The sequence below is a fragment of the Ictalurus furcatus genome, chromosome 21 (genome assembly GCF_023375685.1).
Source record: "Ictalurus furcatus strain D&B chromosome 21, Billie_1.0, whole genome shotgun sequence".
In the NCBI taxonomy this organism is placed as follows: domain Eukaryota; kingdom Metazoa; phylum Chordata; class Actinopteri; order Siluriformes; family Ictaluridae; genus Ictalurus; species Ictalurus furcatus.
The window spans coordinates 21,133,975-21,149,864 of record NC_071275.1 but is presented as its reverse complement, the minus strand read 5'-3'; the positions used below and the strand labels follow the sequence as shown (position 1 = coordinate 21,149,864).

The 15,890-nt window shown below is 46.0% G+C and overlaps 1 protein-coding gene across 1 annotated transcript; it reads right to left on the bottom strand.

The window, feature by feature from the left end:
- Positions 1 to 2: 2 nt before the first annotated feature.
- LOC128624719 (rootletin-like) lies at positions 3 to 15,736 on the bottom strand (the record flags this gene model as incomplete). Its single annotated transcript, XM_053652378.1, has 25 exons — positions 15,385 to 15,736; positions 13,610 to 13,736; positions 13,331 to 13,482; positions 11,007 to 11,198; positions 10,569 to 10,634; positions 6,737 to 6,825; positions 6,452 to 6,617; positions 6,135 to 6,241; positions 5,819 to 6,034; positions 4,941 to 5,031; positions 4,739 to 4,825; positions 4,412 to 4,636; positions 4,058 to 4,257; positions 3,729 to 3,911; positions 3,172 to 3,316; positions 2,904 to 3,050; positions 2,588 to 2,818; positions 2,145 to 2,338; positions 1,628 to 1,755; positions 1,369 to 1,538; positions 1,061 to 1,240; positions 824 to 958; positions 469 to 612; positions 129 to 367; positions 3 to 24 (listed from the first exon to the last, which is right to left on the bottom strand). Coding segments are annotated over exons 1-25 (3,690 nt in total), but the record flags the coding sequence as incomplete, so codon positions are not given.
- Between the last annotated feature and the right edge of the window lie 154 nt (positions 15,737 to 15,890).

The following is a 15,890-nucleotide window of genomic DNA, read 5'->3' as shown; positions in this document are numbered from 1 at the left end:
TTCTCCTCACACTGACGCTTCACACTGATCCGGTCGTAGAGTCCGATCGATACACAGGCATCCAATCAATACACGCCATCTAATCTCCTATTGATCGATTATCGTATATTAAATGAGTGAATACACACCTGATCCGTTCGCTCTCCGCTGCTCTCAGCGCCTCCCTCAGCTGGCCGTTCGATTGGTCGAGAGCCTCCTTCTCTTTCGTGACATCGCCAAGGGAGCGCCGTAGCTCCGCCGTGTCTCGCCGATGCCCCTCCCCCGTGTCGCGTGAGTGGCTCAGACGCCTGTCCATCTCCAGAAGGTCTCGTCTCGTGGCATCTCGGCTCTCCTCGCTGGCTGAGAGAAGAGCGCGACACTCCTCCAGCTGAGGATAAGAGAGAGTGTGAGTGAGTGAGTGAGTGAGTGAGTGAGTGTGTGTGTGTGTGTGTGTGTGTGTGTGTGTGTGTGTGTGTGTGTGTGTCTTACCTCTCGGAGTGCGTTGTCGGCACGTGTCTGCTCCTCTGTGCAGTTCTCCTGAAGTCTGCGCAGCTCCCTTCTGTTAGAGCTCACCGTGTCCTCCAGCTGCAGACGCAGCTCCTGCAGCTCAGTGTTCACAGCTCCTACTGCAGCCTGCCATCACACACGCACGTGCACGCGCACACATACACACACACACACACACACACACACACACACACGCACACAACACCCAGAAAAACCAAGAGGGAGATCCATATTTCTACACGTCCAGATCTTTAAATCTTTGTGTAAATTGTGTGGTGTAAACAATGTAAACGTGTGTGTTTTGTGTGTGTGTGTTGTGTTGTGTAAGTTCTCTCACCCTCTCCTGCTCCTTCAGGTGTTGTGTTTCCCTTGTCAGTCTTTCCAGCTCCAGGTTTGCAGAGCTCAGCTCGGCCTGTAGGGAACACACTCTCTCGGACAGCATGGCCTTCTCCGTCTCCTTCAGGGAGAGAGCCTGCAGAGCCGCGGATAAACGTTACAGAACGTGGTGAAGAACCTGTGCAGGTAGAACATGAAGCCAAGGTGAAACTTCCCACTGACAGAGCAGGGACTTTACCTGCTGCTTGTCGCTCTCGGCCTGTAGGAGACTCTGATCCCGTGTGCGCTGCAAAGCCCGGATCTCCTCCTGCAGCTCCTCCCGCTCTCGCTCCGTCTTCTGCAGACGCTCCTCCATCTCCTCCCTCATGCGCCGCAGCGCCTCCTCCTGCTCGGCCTGCAGACTGCAGCGTAGAGCCTCCTACACACACACATGCACACACACACGCACACACACACACACACACACGCACACACATTATTGAGTTTCCCTTGGCTTTGTTTTGGTCACTAGTTCACCCTGTGACGCTGCAAGTCACAACGTTGTACCTTGTCGCTGGAGAGCCTCTCCAGCTCCTCCTGGTGGTCAGACAGTGCATTACGGAGAGAGAGCTGAGCCTCATGCTGAGCGTTAATCATCTCCTGATTAAGAGCCTGCCTCTCTCGCTCACTCTGAGCGGCAGCCATTTCTCCATCCGCACGCACACGCTTCAGTTCCGCTGCACAGACAGAGACACAGAGATAAGCACACAGACAGAGAGAGAGACAGGTATGGCACGGTTGTCTCTCTCTCTCTCTCTCTCTATACCTGCAGTGTTATCATGTCGTGCTCTCAGGTTGAGGTTTTCGTTCTCAAGTTGCTCTCGGCGCAAGTCTGACTGCATCAGCTGCTGCTGCACCTCGAACAGACTCGCCTCCAGTGCCTCCCTCTCCACCCTTACACACACACACGTGCACACGTGCGCACACACACACACACATACACACCCACGCACACAAACACACACACACACACACACATACACAAACACACACACCCACACACATACACAAACACACCCACGCGCACAAACACACACACACACCCACGCACAAACACACACAAACACAATGCACACATGCACAAACACACACACACATTTGGTATAGGTCATTCTCTCAAAGTTCATTCATTAAGTACAGCTGGTGCTTTTAAAACAATACATCAAATAAATAATAAATACAGCAATAAATAAAAACAAAATGAAGTAAAAAATAAATAAAATCAATAAAACTAAATAAATGTAACGATGAAATGTAAGCCAATAGCCGTTCTCACTGTCTACCTGAACGCTGCGAGCTCCTCCGTCAGTGCGACGTTATCTCTCTCAGACGCCGTGAGTTGAACCACAAGCCCCGCCCTCTCACGAGCAAGCCCCGCCCTAGTCCGCCCGGCTTCCTCCAGAGCCACACCCCTTCTCTCCCCCTCGCCACGTATGATGCCAAGCTCCGCCCCCAAGGAGCTCACCTCACCACACAGCTACCGCAGATAGACGTATGGGTAAAGCACGAGACTGAGACACAGACAGAGAGACAGACAGTGGGAGGGACAGACAGAGAGACAGACAGTGGGAGGGACAGACAGAGAGCCAGACAGTGGGAGGGACAGACAGAGAGACAGACAGTGGGAGGGACAGACAGAGCGACAGTGAGAGAAACAGAGGAACAGACAGAGAGAGAGACAGACAGAGAGACAGACAGTGGGAGAGACAGACACATACACTCTCACCTGTGTAACTTTCTCCTGCAGTTTTTGTCTGTCCATCCGGAGCATCTGAAGCTCCGCCTCCAGGCCCGCCCTGGCCTGCTCAGACTCCTGCAGTGATTGGTGGAGAGTGAGGCGGGCGGAGTCCAGTTCTAGTCGGTCCTGCTCCAATCGGACAAGCTCATCTCTGATGGTCAGCTTCTCCTGCTCCGCCTCTCTCTTCTGACCCTGCAGCACACTCCTCTCCTCCTCCAGCTGGGTACACAGAGAGACACGCACGTGTGTGTGTGTGTGTGTGTGTGTGTGAGAGAGAGAGAGAGCGTGTGTGTGTGTGTTTTACCTGGATGATGATGATGTTTAGTTCTGCTTTGTCCTGAGCAAGTCCCTCGTTTAAGCTGCTCATTTTAGCCAGAGAGTCTCGCAGTGACGCCTCCTCAGACCGCAGCTTCGCCATCAGCACCATCAGCTCAGCATTACTGGACTCCGCCTGGACAGGCCACACACACACACACACACACACACTTAAGACAGAGTCAAAAAATGTCACTGCACACACACACAGCTCCTGTGTGTGTGTGTGTGTGTGTGTGTGTGTGTGTGTGTCTTACCTTACTGAGAGTGTCAGTCAGTTGGCTCTTCTCCGTTTTGAGCAGTTGTCTCTCTATCTCCCCCTGCTGGAGTGACTCCTTCATTGCAGCCAGTTCAGAACGCAGACAGCTGCAGCGACTCTCACTCTGACCCCACTGAGACTGACTGCACACAGACAGACAGACAGACAGACAGACAGACAAAAGCAGCGAGACAGACAGAGAGAGGAGAGTCACAATGACAGAGAAAGAGAGAGAGAGACATTTAAATATACTGTATGTTGTGTTAATCCCTTCTGTATTTTCTACAATCCTGCTGTGCCATTTGAATTGTCCGTAAATAAATAACACTTAACACTGACTCGGTACGTGTGCCATTGCGTACGTGTATGTGTGTGTGTCGTGTATTATTGTCCCTCCTGCTCTCAGCCAATCAGAACACACTACACTCAACTCATTAATGAAGAGTGATGGGGTTGGAGAAAATAATTTGACAGAAATCTGTATTAGTATTAGATAGCTGATGAATGTGGGTGTGTGTGTGTGAGAGAGTGAAAGAGAGAGAGAGAGAGACGTACACTCTCTCGGTCTCCACTCTGGCGCGATCTCTCTCCTGCACAGCCGTCTCTCTCTCCACTCGTTCGTGATCTCTCTCTCTCTGCGCAGACGCTGCAGCCTGCTGCAGTCTCTCACAATCCATCTGTAGCAGCTGCAATTTTGTCTGCAAAGCCTGCACAGACTGCTGTACACACTCCTTCTCACTGCAGAGAGAGAGGGAGAGAGAGAGAGAGAAACCATTAAGGATACACCAACAATAATTCAGTTAACAATAAATGAAAAGATGGCGATAGCATTAACCCAGTTTACTGGTTCGTGATCTCTGCAGCAGGAGACAGGAATGAACTACCTGCAGAGTTTGTCTCTCTCCTGTCGGAGTCGGTCTCTCTCTCTCACCGCCGTCTCTTTCTCTCTCTGAGCATCATCCCTCTCGCCCTGCACAGTCTGCAGACGTAGCTCCGCCTCCCTCCTGCATGACTCCGCCTCCCCCTGCTGTTTGCGCAGCTGTTGGACAGACGACTGCGCTGACAGCAGACGACCTTTGAGCTCCTGCAAACAGAAAGTCACAAAATAGTGTCTGAACTGCATTTTTTTAAATCCTCAATCCTTTTAAACTGTTTTAAACTATTTTGATAGAATTTTATATACGGATAACAGTACAGAGGTATACATAGTGTGTATTACATGTGAGGTGAGCGTGTACCTGGAGTTGTAGCTGTCTATTGGTTGCCATGGCACGCAGAGATGAGAGGGCGGATTCGGGGAGGGTCAGGGCGGAGGGTCGCCGTGGAGACGACGATCGCTGTGGTGATGAGGATGGATGGGGGGAGGAGGAGCGCATCAACGGCAGCAGAGCCAAAACACTGTTCTCTGAATCGGCCTCCACCGACGAGCCCAACACACCCGAGTCGGAATCTGACAACATCGACTACAGCAGAGGGGGGCGGGGTAAGATAGTGGGCGGAGCAAGAGTGCGGGTGGGGGCGAGGTCTGATTTTGTGACTTTGTTGTTCTGTGATGTGTGTGTTACCTGTGCGATGTCTCTCAGTGTGTCCAGCAGAGTGTTAGTGTGAGCTCTGAGTGTTTGGAGCTCCGACTCTTCATCCCCGCTCTGCTCCTACACACACACACACACACACCACGTTTAGGTTAATGGCTCAATTTGAACTGTTCCTATAATGTGAAGTCAGTCTGAGCCGAGGTGAATTAAAGCCGAGGTGAATTCTACACACCTGCAGTCTCCGTGTGAGTGACGTGATCTCGTTCTCTCTCTCGTCTACTCGAGCTCTGATTCTCTGCATCTCTCTGTCTGCGTCTGCCAGCCTGTCGATACACAGACGACATCGCACGAGACCCCGAGAACACGGTTAAATGCATCCGCGGCACAGACGAGTATAAAACACTCCAGAAACGTCATCGACGTGTCACTACGCGTCACAGACGTCTCACCGAACTCGTACAGAGACATCACAACAAAAATAAAAAAAGCTTTGAAGGAAGTCAGAACGAAGCGAGTACAAAGCCGAGCGCGTAAGACGTAAATCATCAGGGATCACGAGGGAATTTCCCCGGTGTGGGATCAATAGAGGTCTTATCTTATCTGATCAGAACACGCGGATAAATCACAACCTTCTTCCAATAAAGTTCTGGACAAAAGTCTGTTTATTTATACACTACATTACGCATTTAAACTTAACAAAACACAGTTTAGCTCCTTATTTAAACATTTTTACACACACACACACACACACACTCATTCACACACTCATTCACACACTCATTCACACACTCATTCACACACTCATTCACACACTCACTCATTCACTCATTCATTCACTCATTCACTCATTCATTCACTCATTCACTCATTCACTCACTCACACACACACTCACACACACACTTATGCACTCTCACGCACACTCACACACACTCACACACACTCACACACACTCACTCTCACACACTCACTCTCACACACTCACACACACTCACACACACTCACACACACTCACACACACTCACACACACTCACACACACACACACACTCACACACACACACACACTCACACACTCACACACTCACCACTTATTTGTTTTATTTCACAGACCTGTTGTTGAGTTTCTCTCTCTCTGATTGGCTCTCGGTGATCTCGCTCTCTTTCTCTCGGAGCAGCTGCTCCAGTGTGACGCGCTGAGCCGCCTCTCGCTCCAGCACCAGCGCCGAGCCGTCCTCGCGACTCCGCACCGCCACACACACGCACACACACTGCAGCTGCACGCTCTGCGCCGTCTGCGCCAGATCGCTGCGCATCACTGACAGATCCCTGAGACAACACAATTATGATGTATAGCGTAACAGAATGTGTGTTCATGTGTGTGTGTGTGTGTGTGTGTGTGTGTGTTTGCGCGTGTGTGTAATCTAACCTCTCGGTGGCACTCTTCATCTCACACACACTCCTGCGGAAACTGACCACCTGCCTCCACAGAGTCAGCAGCCGACCGTGCTCACTGCTGAAGTAGTTATGGAACGACTGCAAAAACCGAAGAAGAACAAAGTCTAAAGAAAGGTTGATACTTTAGAATGATAAAGTTAAAGTTTAATAAATGCTGTGATGCTCACTGTCACACTGTCATTTATTTCAAACGTAATAAAGATGCTGCGTAACTGTTGGGAGTTAAATTGATAATTATAACAAATTGTGCTCAGTACAAAGTTCATAATAATAGGCAAATGAATGAACCTCCTCCTCTCTCCTCCAATCAGACTCTTTCTGCTCCAGCTCCTCCCTCGCTTTGGTCCAATCAGCAGTGAGCCTGCGGATGTCCTGACTCAGTGCCTCATTGGCCAGTCCGGCCTGTTCCAGCTGTTCACGCAGCATCGCGTTCACCGCCGAAAGACTGCTGCTCCTGCTCGCCAGGACAAAACATAAAACAGAGCATAAGCATCTCAGAGTGAGAGAGTGTGTGTGTGTGTGTGTGTGTGTATGTGTGTGTGTGTGTGTGTGTGTGTGTCTGTGTGTGTGGACCTCTGCTGCTCTTCCTCCAGGCGGATAAGGGCCGTCTCCAGCTCACTGCTGCACTCATCCTGACCGTTAGTGGACTTTTCACACCCACTCTGTGAAATAAACACAAAAGATTGTGTACAGTTTTAGTAACAGTAACATACTGCACAGACACTCACGTTTTTCATCGCAGATTTCTTACACAACACTCACATTTCACTTTTAACTCTTTGTAGATACATTTATAAATAGAGGTATAATTAACATTTTTCTCCTCTGGACTATATATGGTGTGTGTATATGGTGTGTATATGGTGTGTGTATATGGTGTGTATATGGTGTGTATATGGTGTGTGTATACGGTGTGTGTATACGGTGTGTGTATACGGTGTGTGTATATGGTGTGTATACGGTGTGTGTATATGGTGTGTGTATATGGTGTGTGTATATGGTGTGTATATGGTGTGTGTATATGGTGTGTGTATACGGTGTGTGTATATGGTGTGTATATGGTGTGTGTATACGGTGTGTGTATACGGTGTGTGTATACGGTGTGTGTATATGGTGTGTATACGGTGTGTGTATATGGTGTGTGTATATGGTGTGTGTATATGGTGTGTATACGGTGTGTGTATATGGTGTGTATACGGTGTGTGTATACGGTGTGTGTATACGGTGTGTGTATACGGTGTGTGTATATGGTGTGTATATGGTGTGTGTATATGGTGTGTATATGGTGTGTGTATATGGTGTGTGTATTTGGTGTGTGTATATGGTGTGTGTATGGTGTGTGTATACGGTGTGTGTATACGGTGTGTGTATACGGTGTGTGTATATGGTGTGTATACGGTGTGTGTATTTGGTGTGTGTATTTGGTGTGTGTATATGGTGTGTGTATATGGTGTGTGTATACGGTGTGTGTATACGGTGTGTGTATACGGTGTGTGTATATGGTGTGTGTATATGGTGTGTGTATATGGTGTGTATACGGTGTGTGTATTTGGTGTGTGTATATGGTGTGTGTATATGGTGTGTATACGGTGTGTGTATATGGTGTGTGTATACGGTGTGTGTATATGGTGTGTGTATACGGTGTGTGTATACGGTGTGTGTATTTGGTGTGTGTATACGGTGTGTGTATATGGTGTGTGTGCACGGTGTGTGTATATGGTGTGTATACGGTGTGTGTATACGGTGTGTGTATATGGTGTGTGTATACGGTGTGTGTATACGGTGTGTGTATACGGTGTGTATACGGTGTGTGTATTTGGTGTGTGTATTTGGTGTGTGTATACGGTGTGTGTATATGGTGTGTGTGCACGGTGTGTGTATATGGTGTGTGTATATGGTGTGTATACGGTGTGTGTATACGGTGTGTGTATACGGTGTGTGTATATGGTGTGTGTATACGGTGTGTGTATACGGTGTGTGTATTTGGTGTGTGTATACGGTGTGTGTATATGGTGTGTGTGCACGTTGTGTGTATATGGTGTGTGTATATGGTGTGTATACGGTGTGTGTATATGGTGTGTGTATATGGTGTGTATACGGTGTGTGTATACGGTGTGTGTATATGGTGTGTGTATATGGTGTGTATACGGTGTGTGTATATGGTGTGTGTATACGGTGTGTGTATATGGTGTGTGTATACGGTGTGTGTATACGGTGTGTGTGTATGGTGTGTGTATACGGTGTGTGTATATGGTGTGTGTATACGGTGTGTGTATACGGTGTGTGTATACGGTGTGTGTGTATGGTGTGTGTATACGGTGTGTGTATACGGTGTGTGTATACGGTGTGTGTATATGGTGTGTGTATGGTGTGTGTATACGGTGTGTGTATACGGTGTGTGTATATGGTGTGTGTATACGGTGTGTGTATATGGTGTGTATACGGTGTGTGTATACGGTGTGTGTATATGGTGTGTGTATACGGTGTGTGTATTTGGTGTGTGTATATGGTGTGTGTATACGGTGTGTGTATACGGTGTGTGTATATGGTGTGTATACGGTGTGTGTATATGGTGTGTATACGGTGTGTGTATATGGTGTGTGTATATGATGTGTATACGGTGTGTGTATACGGTGTGTGTATATGGTGTGTGTATACGGTGTGTGTATATGGTGTGTATACGGTGTGTGTATATGGTGTGTATACGGTGTGTGTATACGGTGTGTGTATATGGTGTGTATACGGTGTGTGTATATGGTGTGTATACGGTGTGTGTATACGGTGTGTGTATACGGTGTGTGTATTTGGTGTGTGTATACGGTGTGTGTATATGGTGTGTGTATACGGTGTGTATATGGTGTGTATATGGTGTGTGTATACGGTGTGTGTATACGGTGTGTGTATACGGTGTGTGTATACGGTGTGTGTATATGGTGTGTGTATATGGTGTGTGTGCACGGTGTGTGTATATGGTGTGTGTATATGGTGTGTATACGGTGTGTGTATACGGTGTGTGTATACGGTGTGTGTATATGGTGTGTGTATACGGTGTGTGTATACGGTGTGTGTATATGGTGTGTGTGCACGGTGTGTGTATATGGTGTGTGTATATGGTGTGTATACGGTGTGTGTATACGGTGTGTGTATACGGTGTGTGTATACGGTGTGTGTATATGGTGTGTGTGCACGGTGTGTGTATATGGTGTGTGTATATGGTGTGTATACGGTGTGTGTATACGGTGTGTGTATACGGTGTGTGTATACGGTGTGTGTATACGGTGTGTATATGGTGTGTGTATACGGTGTGTGTATACGGTGTGTGTATACGGTGTGTGTATACGGTGTGTGTATACGGTGTGTGTATACGGTGTGTATATGGTGTGTGTATTTGGTGTGTGTATTTGGTGTGTGTATATGGTGTGTATACGGTGTGTGTATACGGTGTGTGTATACGGTGTGTGTATACGGTGTGTGTATACGGTGTGTGTATATGGTGTGTATATGGTGTGTGTATATGGTGTGTGTATACGGTGTGTGTATACGGTGTGTGTATGGTGTGTGTATACGGTGTGTGTATACGGTGTGTGTATACGGTGTGTGTATATGGTGTGTATACGGTGTGTGTATATGGTGTGTGTATACGGTGTGTGTATGGTGTGTGTGTATACTGTGTGTGTATACGGTGTGTGTATATGGTGTGTGTATACGGTGTGTGTATATGGTGTGTGTATACGGTGTGTGTATATGGTGTGTATACGGTGTGTGTATACGGTGTGTGTATACGGTGTGTGTATATGGTGTGTATACGGTGTGTGTATACGGTGTGTGTATATGGTGTGTGTATACGGTGTGTGTATACGGTGTGTGTATACGGTGTGTGTATGGTGTGTGTGCACGGTGTGTGTATATGGTGTGTGTGCACGGTGTGTGTATACGGTGTGTGTATATGGTGTGTGTATATGGTGTGTATACGGTGTGTGTATACGGTGTGTGTATATGGTGTGTGTATACGGTGTGTGTATACGGTGTGTGTATACGGTGTGTGTATGGTGTGTGTGTATATGGTGTGTATACGGTGTGTGTATACGGTGTGTGTATATGGTGTGTGTATATGGTGTGTATACGGTGTGTGTATACGGTGTGTGTATACGGTGTGTGTATACGGTGTGTGTATACGGTGTGTGTATAGTGTGTGTATATGGTGTGTGTATATGGTGTGTGTATATGGTGTGTGTATACGGTGTGTGTATATGGTGTGTATACGGTGTGTGTATACGGTGTGTGTATACGGTGTGTGTATATGGTGTGTGTATACGGTGTGTGTATACGGTGTGTGTATGGTGTGTGTGTATACTGTGTGTGTATATAAGGTGTTTATATAAATAAATGATAGTCTCACACTCACTTGCTCTGATGATTTCTCCAGGAGAGACTGCTCCAGATCACTGCACTTCTTCTTATACTGCAGAACCTGAACACACACCAACACAGAATAACCTGCATAAATTAATTCAATTATAGGATGGCAGGTGAAGGAATAAAGTAAATGATGTGCCAGGCACATGAACGAACGAATGAATGAATGAATGAATAAATGAGTGAGTGAATAAATGAATGAGTGAGTGAATGAATGAGTGAATGACTGAGTGAATGAATGAATGAGTGAGTGAATGAATGAGTGAATGACTGAGTGAATGAATGAATGAGTGAGTGAATGAATGAATGAATGAATAAATGAACGAATGAATGAATGAATGAATAAATGACTGAGTGAGTGAATGAATGAGTGAATGACTGAGTGAATGAATGAATGAGTGAGTGAATGAATGAATGAATGAATGACCTTGGCCTGTAGTTTCTGAACCAGTTGCGCTTGTCTCTGCTGCCCCTCCTGGTAGGCGGTGAGTTTGCGCTTGTAAGCGTTTTGTTCTTCATCCAGACGCCGTCGCAGCTCCACCACCTGCTGAGACAAACTCACACACTCCGGAGAGTCGCTGTCACTGACCCCCACCTCCAAACGCAGGGCCTGCTCCAACTAAACACACACACACACACACACACAGGGTTGCAGGGTCAAGCAATTCCAGTACTCGCTTTATTTATATAACTGTAAATTCAGTTCATTATTAATTTATACGACATTAATTCATTATATTCTGTCTGTAATTATAGTTACTCTTCTTTACTGCTTCATTTAGGAAAAAAACAACGGGATTATCGTGTGATAATACCGATATTAGATATTTATCTCACAATAAGTGTTTGTGTGTTTATGTGATAAACATATAAAGCCTTGTTCAAAACTTTTAGATAATAGTTTAACAAAATATTTTGGTACACAAAACTTTCTGAGAGAAGCCTAGAATTCTTCCTGAGACTAAAAGAGACTTTAATCCTTTTCAAAAAAAAATGCGCTCCTTTCACTTCCTCCAATCTCAATTCTCTAAGATGAAAAAGCAGCTAAACAGGGATAACAGAGGCATCGCCACGGAAACGCCCTCCACCCATGATAAACATGCACCCCAGTCTCCATTGGAAACGCTCAGGACCCCGACTGCAGCGTCCTCTGGAAAGCCTGTAGGAATTTACACCGGACACGACGTGTGGAAAAGTAAACACTCTGTACTACACACACACACACACACACACACACACACACACACACACACACTGTGGGAACACTTGGAGCATCATAATTGTGAAATACATTCTCTCATTTTCAACCCTTTATTCCACAGACTCATTTATACATCACAGTAACAACACAGAATAAATACTAATATAACTCAGATGAAATACGGAACCCGTAAATAAGATTGGACCATCAGATCTCTGCATAACTGAGCTACGTGTTCTGCATGACGTAACGTAGAATATTCCATATGTATTCACTTATTAACTGCTAGTGGAAGTATATTTTGTGTCTGATTTTCGTTCTGTGTTAAGTTTGTCTATTTGCTTTGTGTAGACTCCGACATTCACCTAACGGGCCACAGAGCAGCAGGTAATCCTTTATAGTGTGCTAGGGCTAGGCGATATATCCATATAATATCAATATTGCGATAAATGATTGGGCGATACACTTTTCGGAGATATCATTGGTATGGTATTGGTGGTATGATTTTAAAAATGACAAATTAAATGGTACTGAATGGATGCCGTTGATTTGAGATATACAGATATATATACACACACTACAAGTCAAAAGTTTAGACAAAGTTTAAACACACTCATTCTTTATTTTAATTTCTTCTCCACATTTTAGAATCAGATAAAGTCACCAAAACTCTGGAGGAACACAAATGGAACTATGGGAATTATGTGGAGATAAAAAATCCAAAATAAATCCAAATAATTTAATTTCAGCATCTTCAGAGTAGACGTGCTTTTTGCCTAGAATGTTCCAGAAGTGTTTTCTTGGCGTTTTCTCGACCGATTTCTTGAGGAATTTCCCCCGAGATGATTTTAAACAGTATTAAAGGGGTTCACACCGACGCTGCACACTCATCTCCTGCTTTCCGGAATATTTCGCTCCGAGTCGTCCGTTTAAATACATTTTTTTTGTAAATAAATTGTTAGTTTTCTAATGAAAGAAATGCACACGTCGACACGATAATATTTTTGTCTTCGACACCGATTTCACACGTTTAATCACCTTCAGATCAAAAGGTTTTTAAGATTGTGAAAAACATTATTATGAAACGTAAGTATTATGAAGCTGGCACGGTGCCGCTATACGCCCGTAGCAGGACCACCTACACCCCCGACTGCCCTGTTTACTGTCTCCATGGCAACAGACACCATAGCAATGGGCCACTTCACGTCATTCCATTCCACATTGCCAAGGAAATGAGCCGGACCCCCTCTTTATCTCTTTCTCACACACACACACACACACACACACACACACACACAGAGAGACACACACACAGACACACAAAGAAAACCCAGGCTAAGAAAATGAAGTTAAGCAACCAAACACAAATGATGAAGGTGTGTAACCCTAACCCTAAACCAATCATTGACCAAGGGTGTGTGTGTGTGTGTGTGTGTGTGTGTGGGAAGTGTGTGGGGGGGGTTGGTCAGTCAAGTGTTTCTCTTTCCTTTGTGTGTGTGTGTGTGTGTGTGTGTGTGTGTGTGTGTGTGTGTGTGTGAGTCTCCTCTGACCCTCTCACTGATGGCGCTGTATTTGATGGCGAGCTCGTCGCGGTCGGCGCGGCTGTGGGCCAGCAGGTCCTCGAGGCGACTCAGTTCACTCTGAAGGACGCGGTTCTCCTCCTCCAGGGACAGAACCGAGGACATGCTGCCGGCTGCTGAGACTGAGACGGAGCAGGAGAGTAAAGACCGACCGCACTGATTATACTGAGCATATGATCTCTCTCTCTCTCTCTCTCTCTCTCACACACACACACACACACACACACACACAGAGCTGAAGTTACGTACTGCTCTCGTTTAGGTTCTTGGTCACGATTTCTCGCACACGAGCCGGTATGCAGGTGGGCGGGGCATCAGGGGAGGGGCCTCGCACTGTCAACCTCTTCTCTTCAGATAACACACTCTCCTCCAACTTCTAGAAGTCATCACACACACACACACACACACACACACACTCATAAGCATGTCTCAGCATAGTTTGTCATCACTCCATGCCTTCAGACTCAGGAAGGGGGCGTGGCTTAAATACAGACTTATTCTGTTTTTTATTGAACCGATACATATTGTGCTGTTGAGATCTACTATGTCAGCAGTGTACACGACATTAAACTGGAGGCTACAAGCTTCCATTACTACATTACAAAGATGCAAACTTCACGCGGCGAACGCGTCTCGGCTGCTCGACTAAACCCGGACGCTCTGGATTCTTACAATATCACAGTTAGCATTACATCACAATGATCATATAGGTGTTTTACTCTGATCCAGGGTCAGCTTCTGCCACTACTTCACTCCTAAATAATCTAATCCTGATTCTAATCCTGATCATCAGGAGCGTCCAGGCTGAACTGGGATCAGGGTGGAGTGTGAGGAGCAGGTGGCAGCACAGCGGTGGGGTTTATATTTAGAACAGGACATGGACAGGCACAGCGAGACGGGACAGGACAACACTACACACACTGTGCATGAGAGTATTACAACATCATAATAATACACACCCTGTTATAGTATAATATCAACGCATATCATGTCGGAAAAAATTTAATTACAAAGCGCTGACACTGGAGACTCCTTCCATGAACGTTACATAAACGCCTCCTTACAGAAAACCTGCCATATCAAGCGTCCCTATGGATGAGCTGTTACTATGGAAACGATAACGTACCAGAAGGATATAATTAATATCTCAATACGATTTATATCAATTACGATATCATTAATGTAAACCTGCGCTACTGTCAGAGCTGCTGTTATAGAGAACTAATCAACACCTTCTGACCAATCAGGACCCAGAACTCAGCACTGCTGTGGTGTAGAGCGTTATCACATGACAGACATGACACACTCCGGGTCAGCAGCTGGCCAATCGCAGACCTGATCGTACGGCATCGTCACAAGCCTTGAAGAAATCAGGACATGTCATAAAATCCCTGCTATTACAATTAGCATCGACTCTAAGAATTTTACTCGAGTAATCAGTGACATTTCTACATGAGCGATTTACAGAATGGATTCCTGCACATTAAACCTGCTTCACATATGATGAAGCGTGAAGCGTAGCTGGGTTCTGTGTTTGGAAAGTTCCGAAATAAATAAATAGCCGGATTATTGCGGTACACGCTTAAATCATGTTCCTCCATTCCTGACTCGTTTGTTTGTAAAACTGTGTCTGTTTTACAGTTAAAGCGGTCCCTGAGAACCACCGAATGCACACGCAAAGACCCCCTTACCACCACAAGTACCTTAAGAAGAAAAGAAAAGAGGTTAGAACTTTTATATACTGTATATATATATATATATACACACTGGAGTCTAGTGCAGTGTTTGGACCCCTGAGTGAATATTAAAGCTCGTGTAGTTTGGCGAACAGCTCGAGAATCCTTTAAGAGTTTAGTATAAAACCCTACAAATATAAATAAAGTAAATAAATTGTACTGTAACCCTGCATTAAATATATATATATATATATATATATAAGCGCTGATATTCTGCTACATGTTTATTTCAAAAGATTTAAACAACGACTCTGTAATAGATCAGATCAGATCAGACTGCAATGTTACCTGGATGACCTGCTCCAGTCTGGAGTCTGCGCGCGGGCTTCCCGGTGCGCTCATGAGGGCGCGTGCGTGCGAGCGGTGCGGCGGGATTCACGCGCTACCGGCTTCACAGGTGTGCCGCTTTATCGCCTCACTGATTCGGTTCGAAAATTCGCGACGAGCTGATTCACACGATCCGGTTCCGAGAAAATGATGAAATGAAAAATGATAAATGGCTGTTGTTGTTGTTGTTATTGTTGTTGTTTTCGTCTTCTTCGGGAGCGCTGGAGGAGCGCGCGCCACGGCTCTGTTTCACAGGTGTCCGAGAGTGTGCGCGCGCGCGTATGTGAGCGAGAGAGAGGGATTAGGAGGAGGATTTACCCACCCCACCTCCCCATCTCACACACACACACAAGCGCGCGCGCACACACACACACGCACGACAAATATACATTGCTATCGTTATTTATATATGAGTATATATTATATATAAATACACACACTATACACACCGTATATATATATATGTG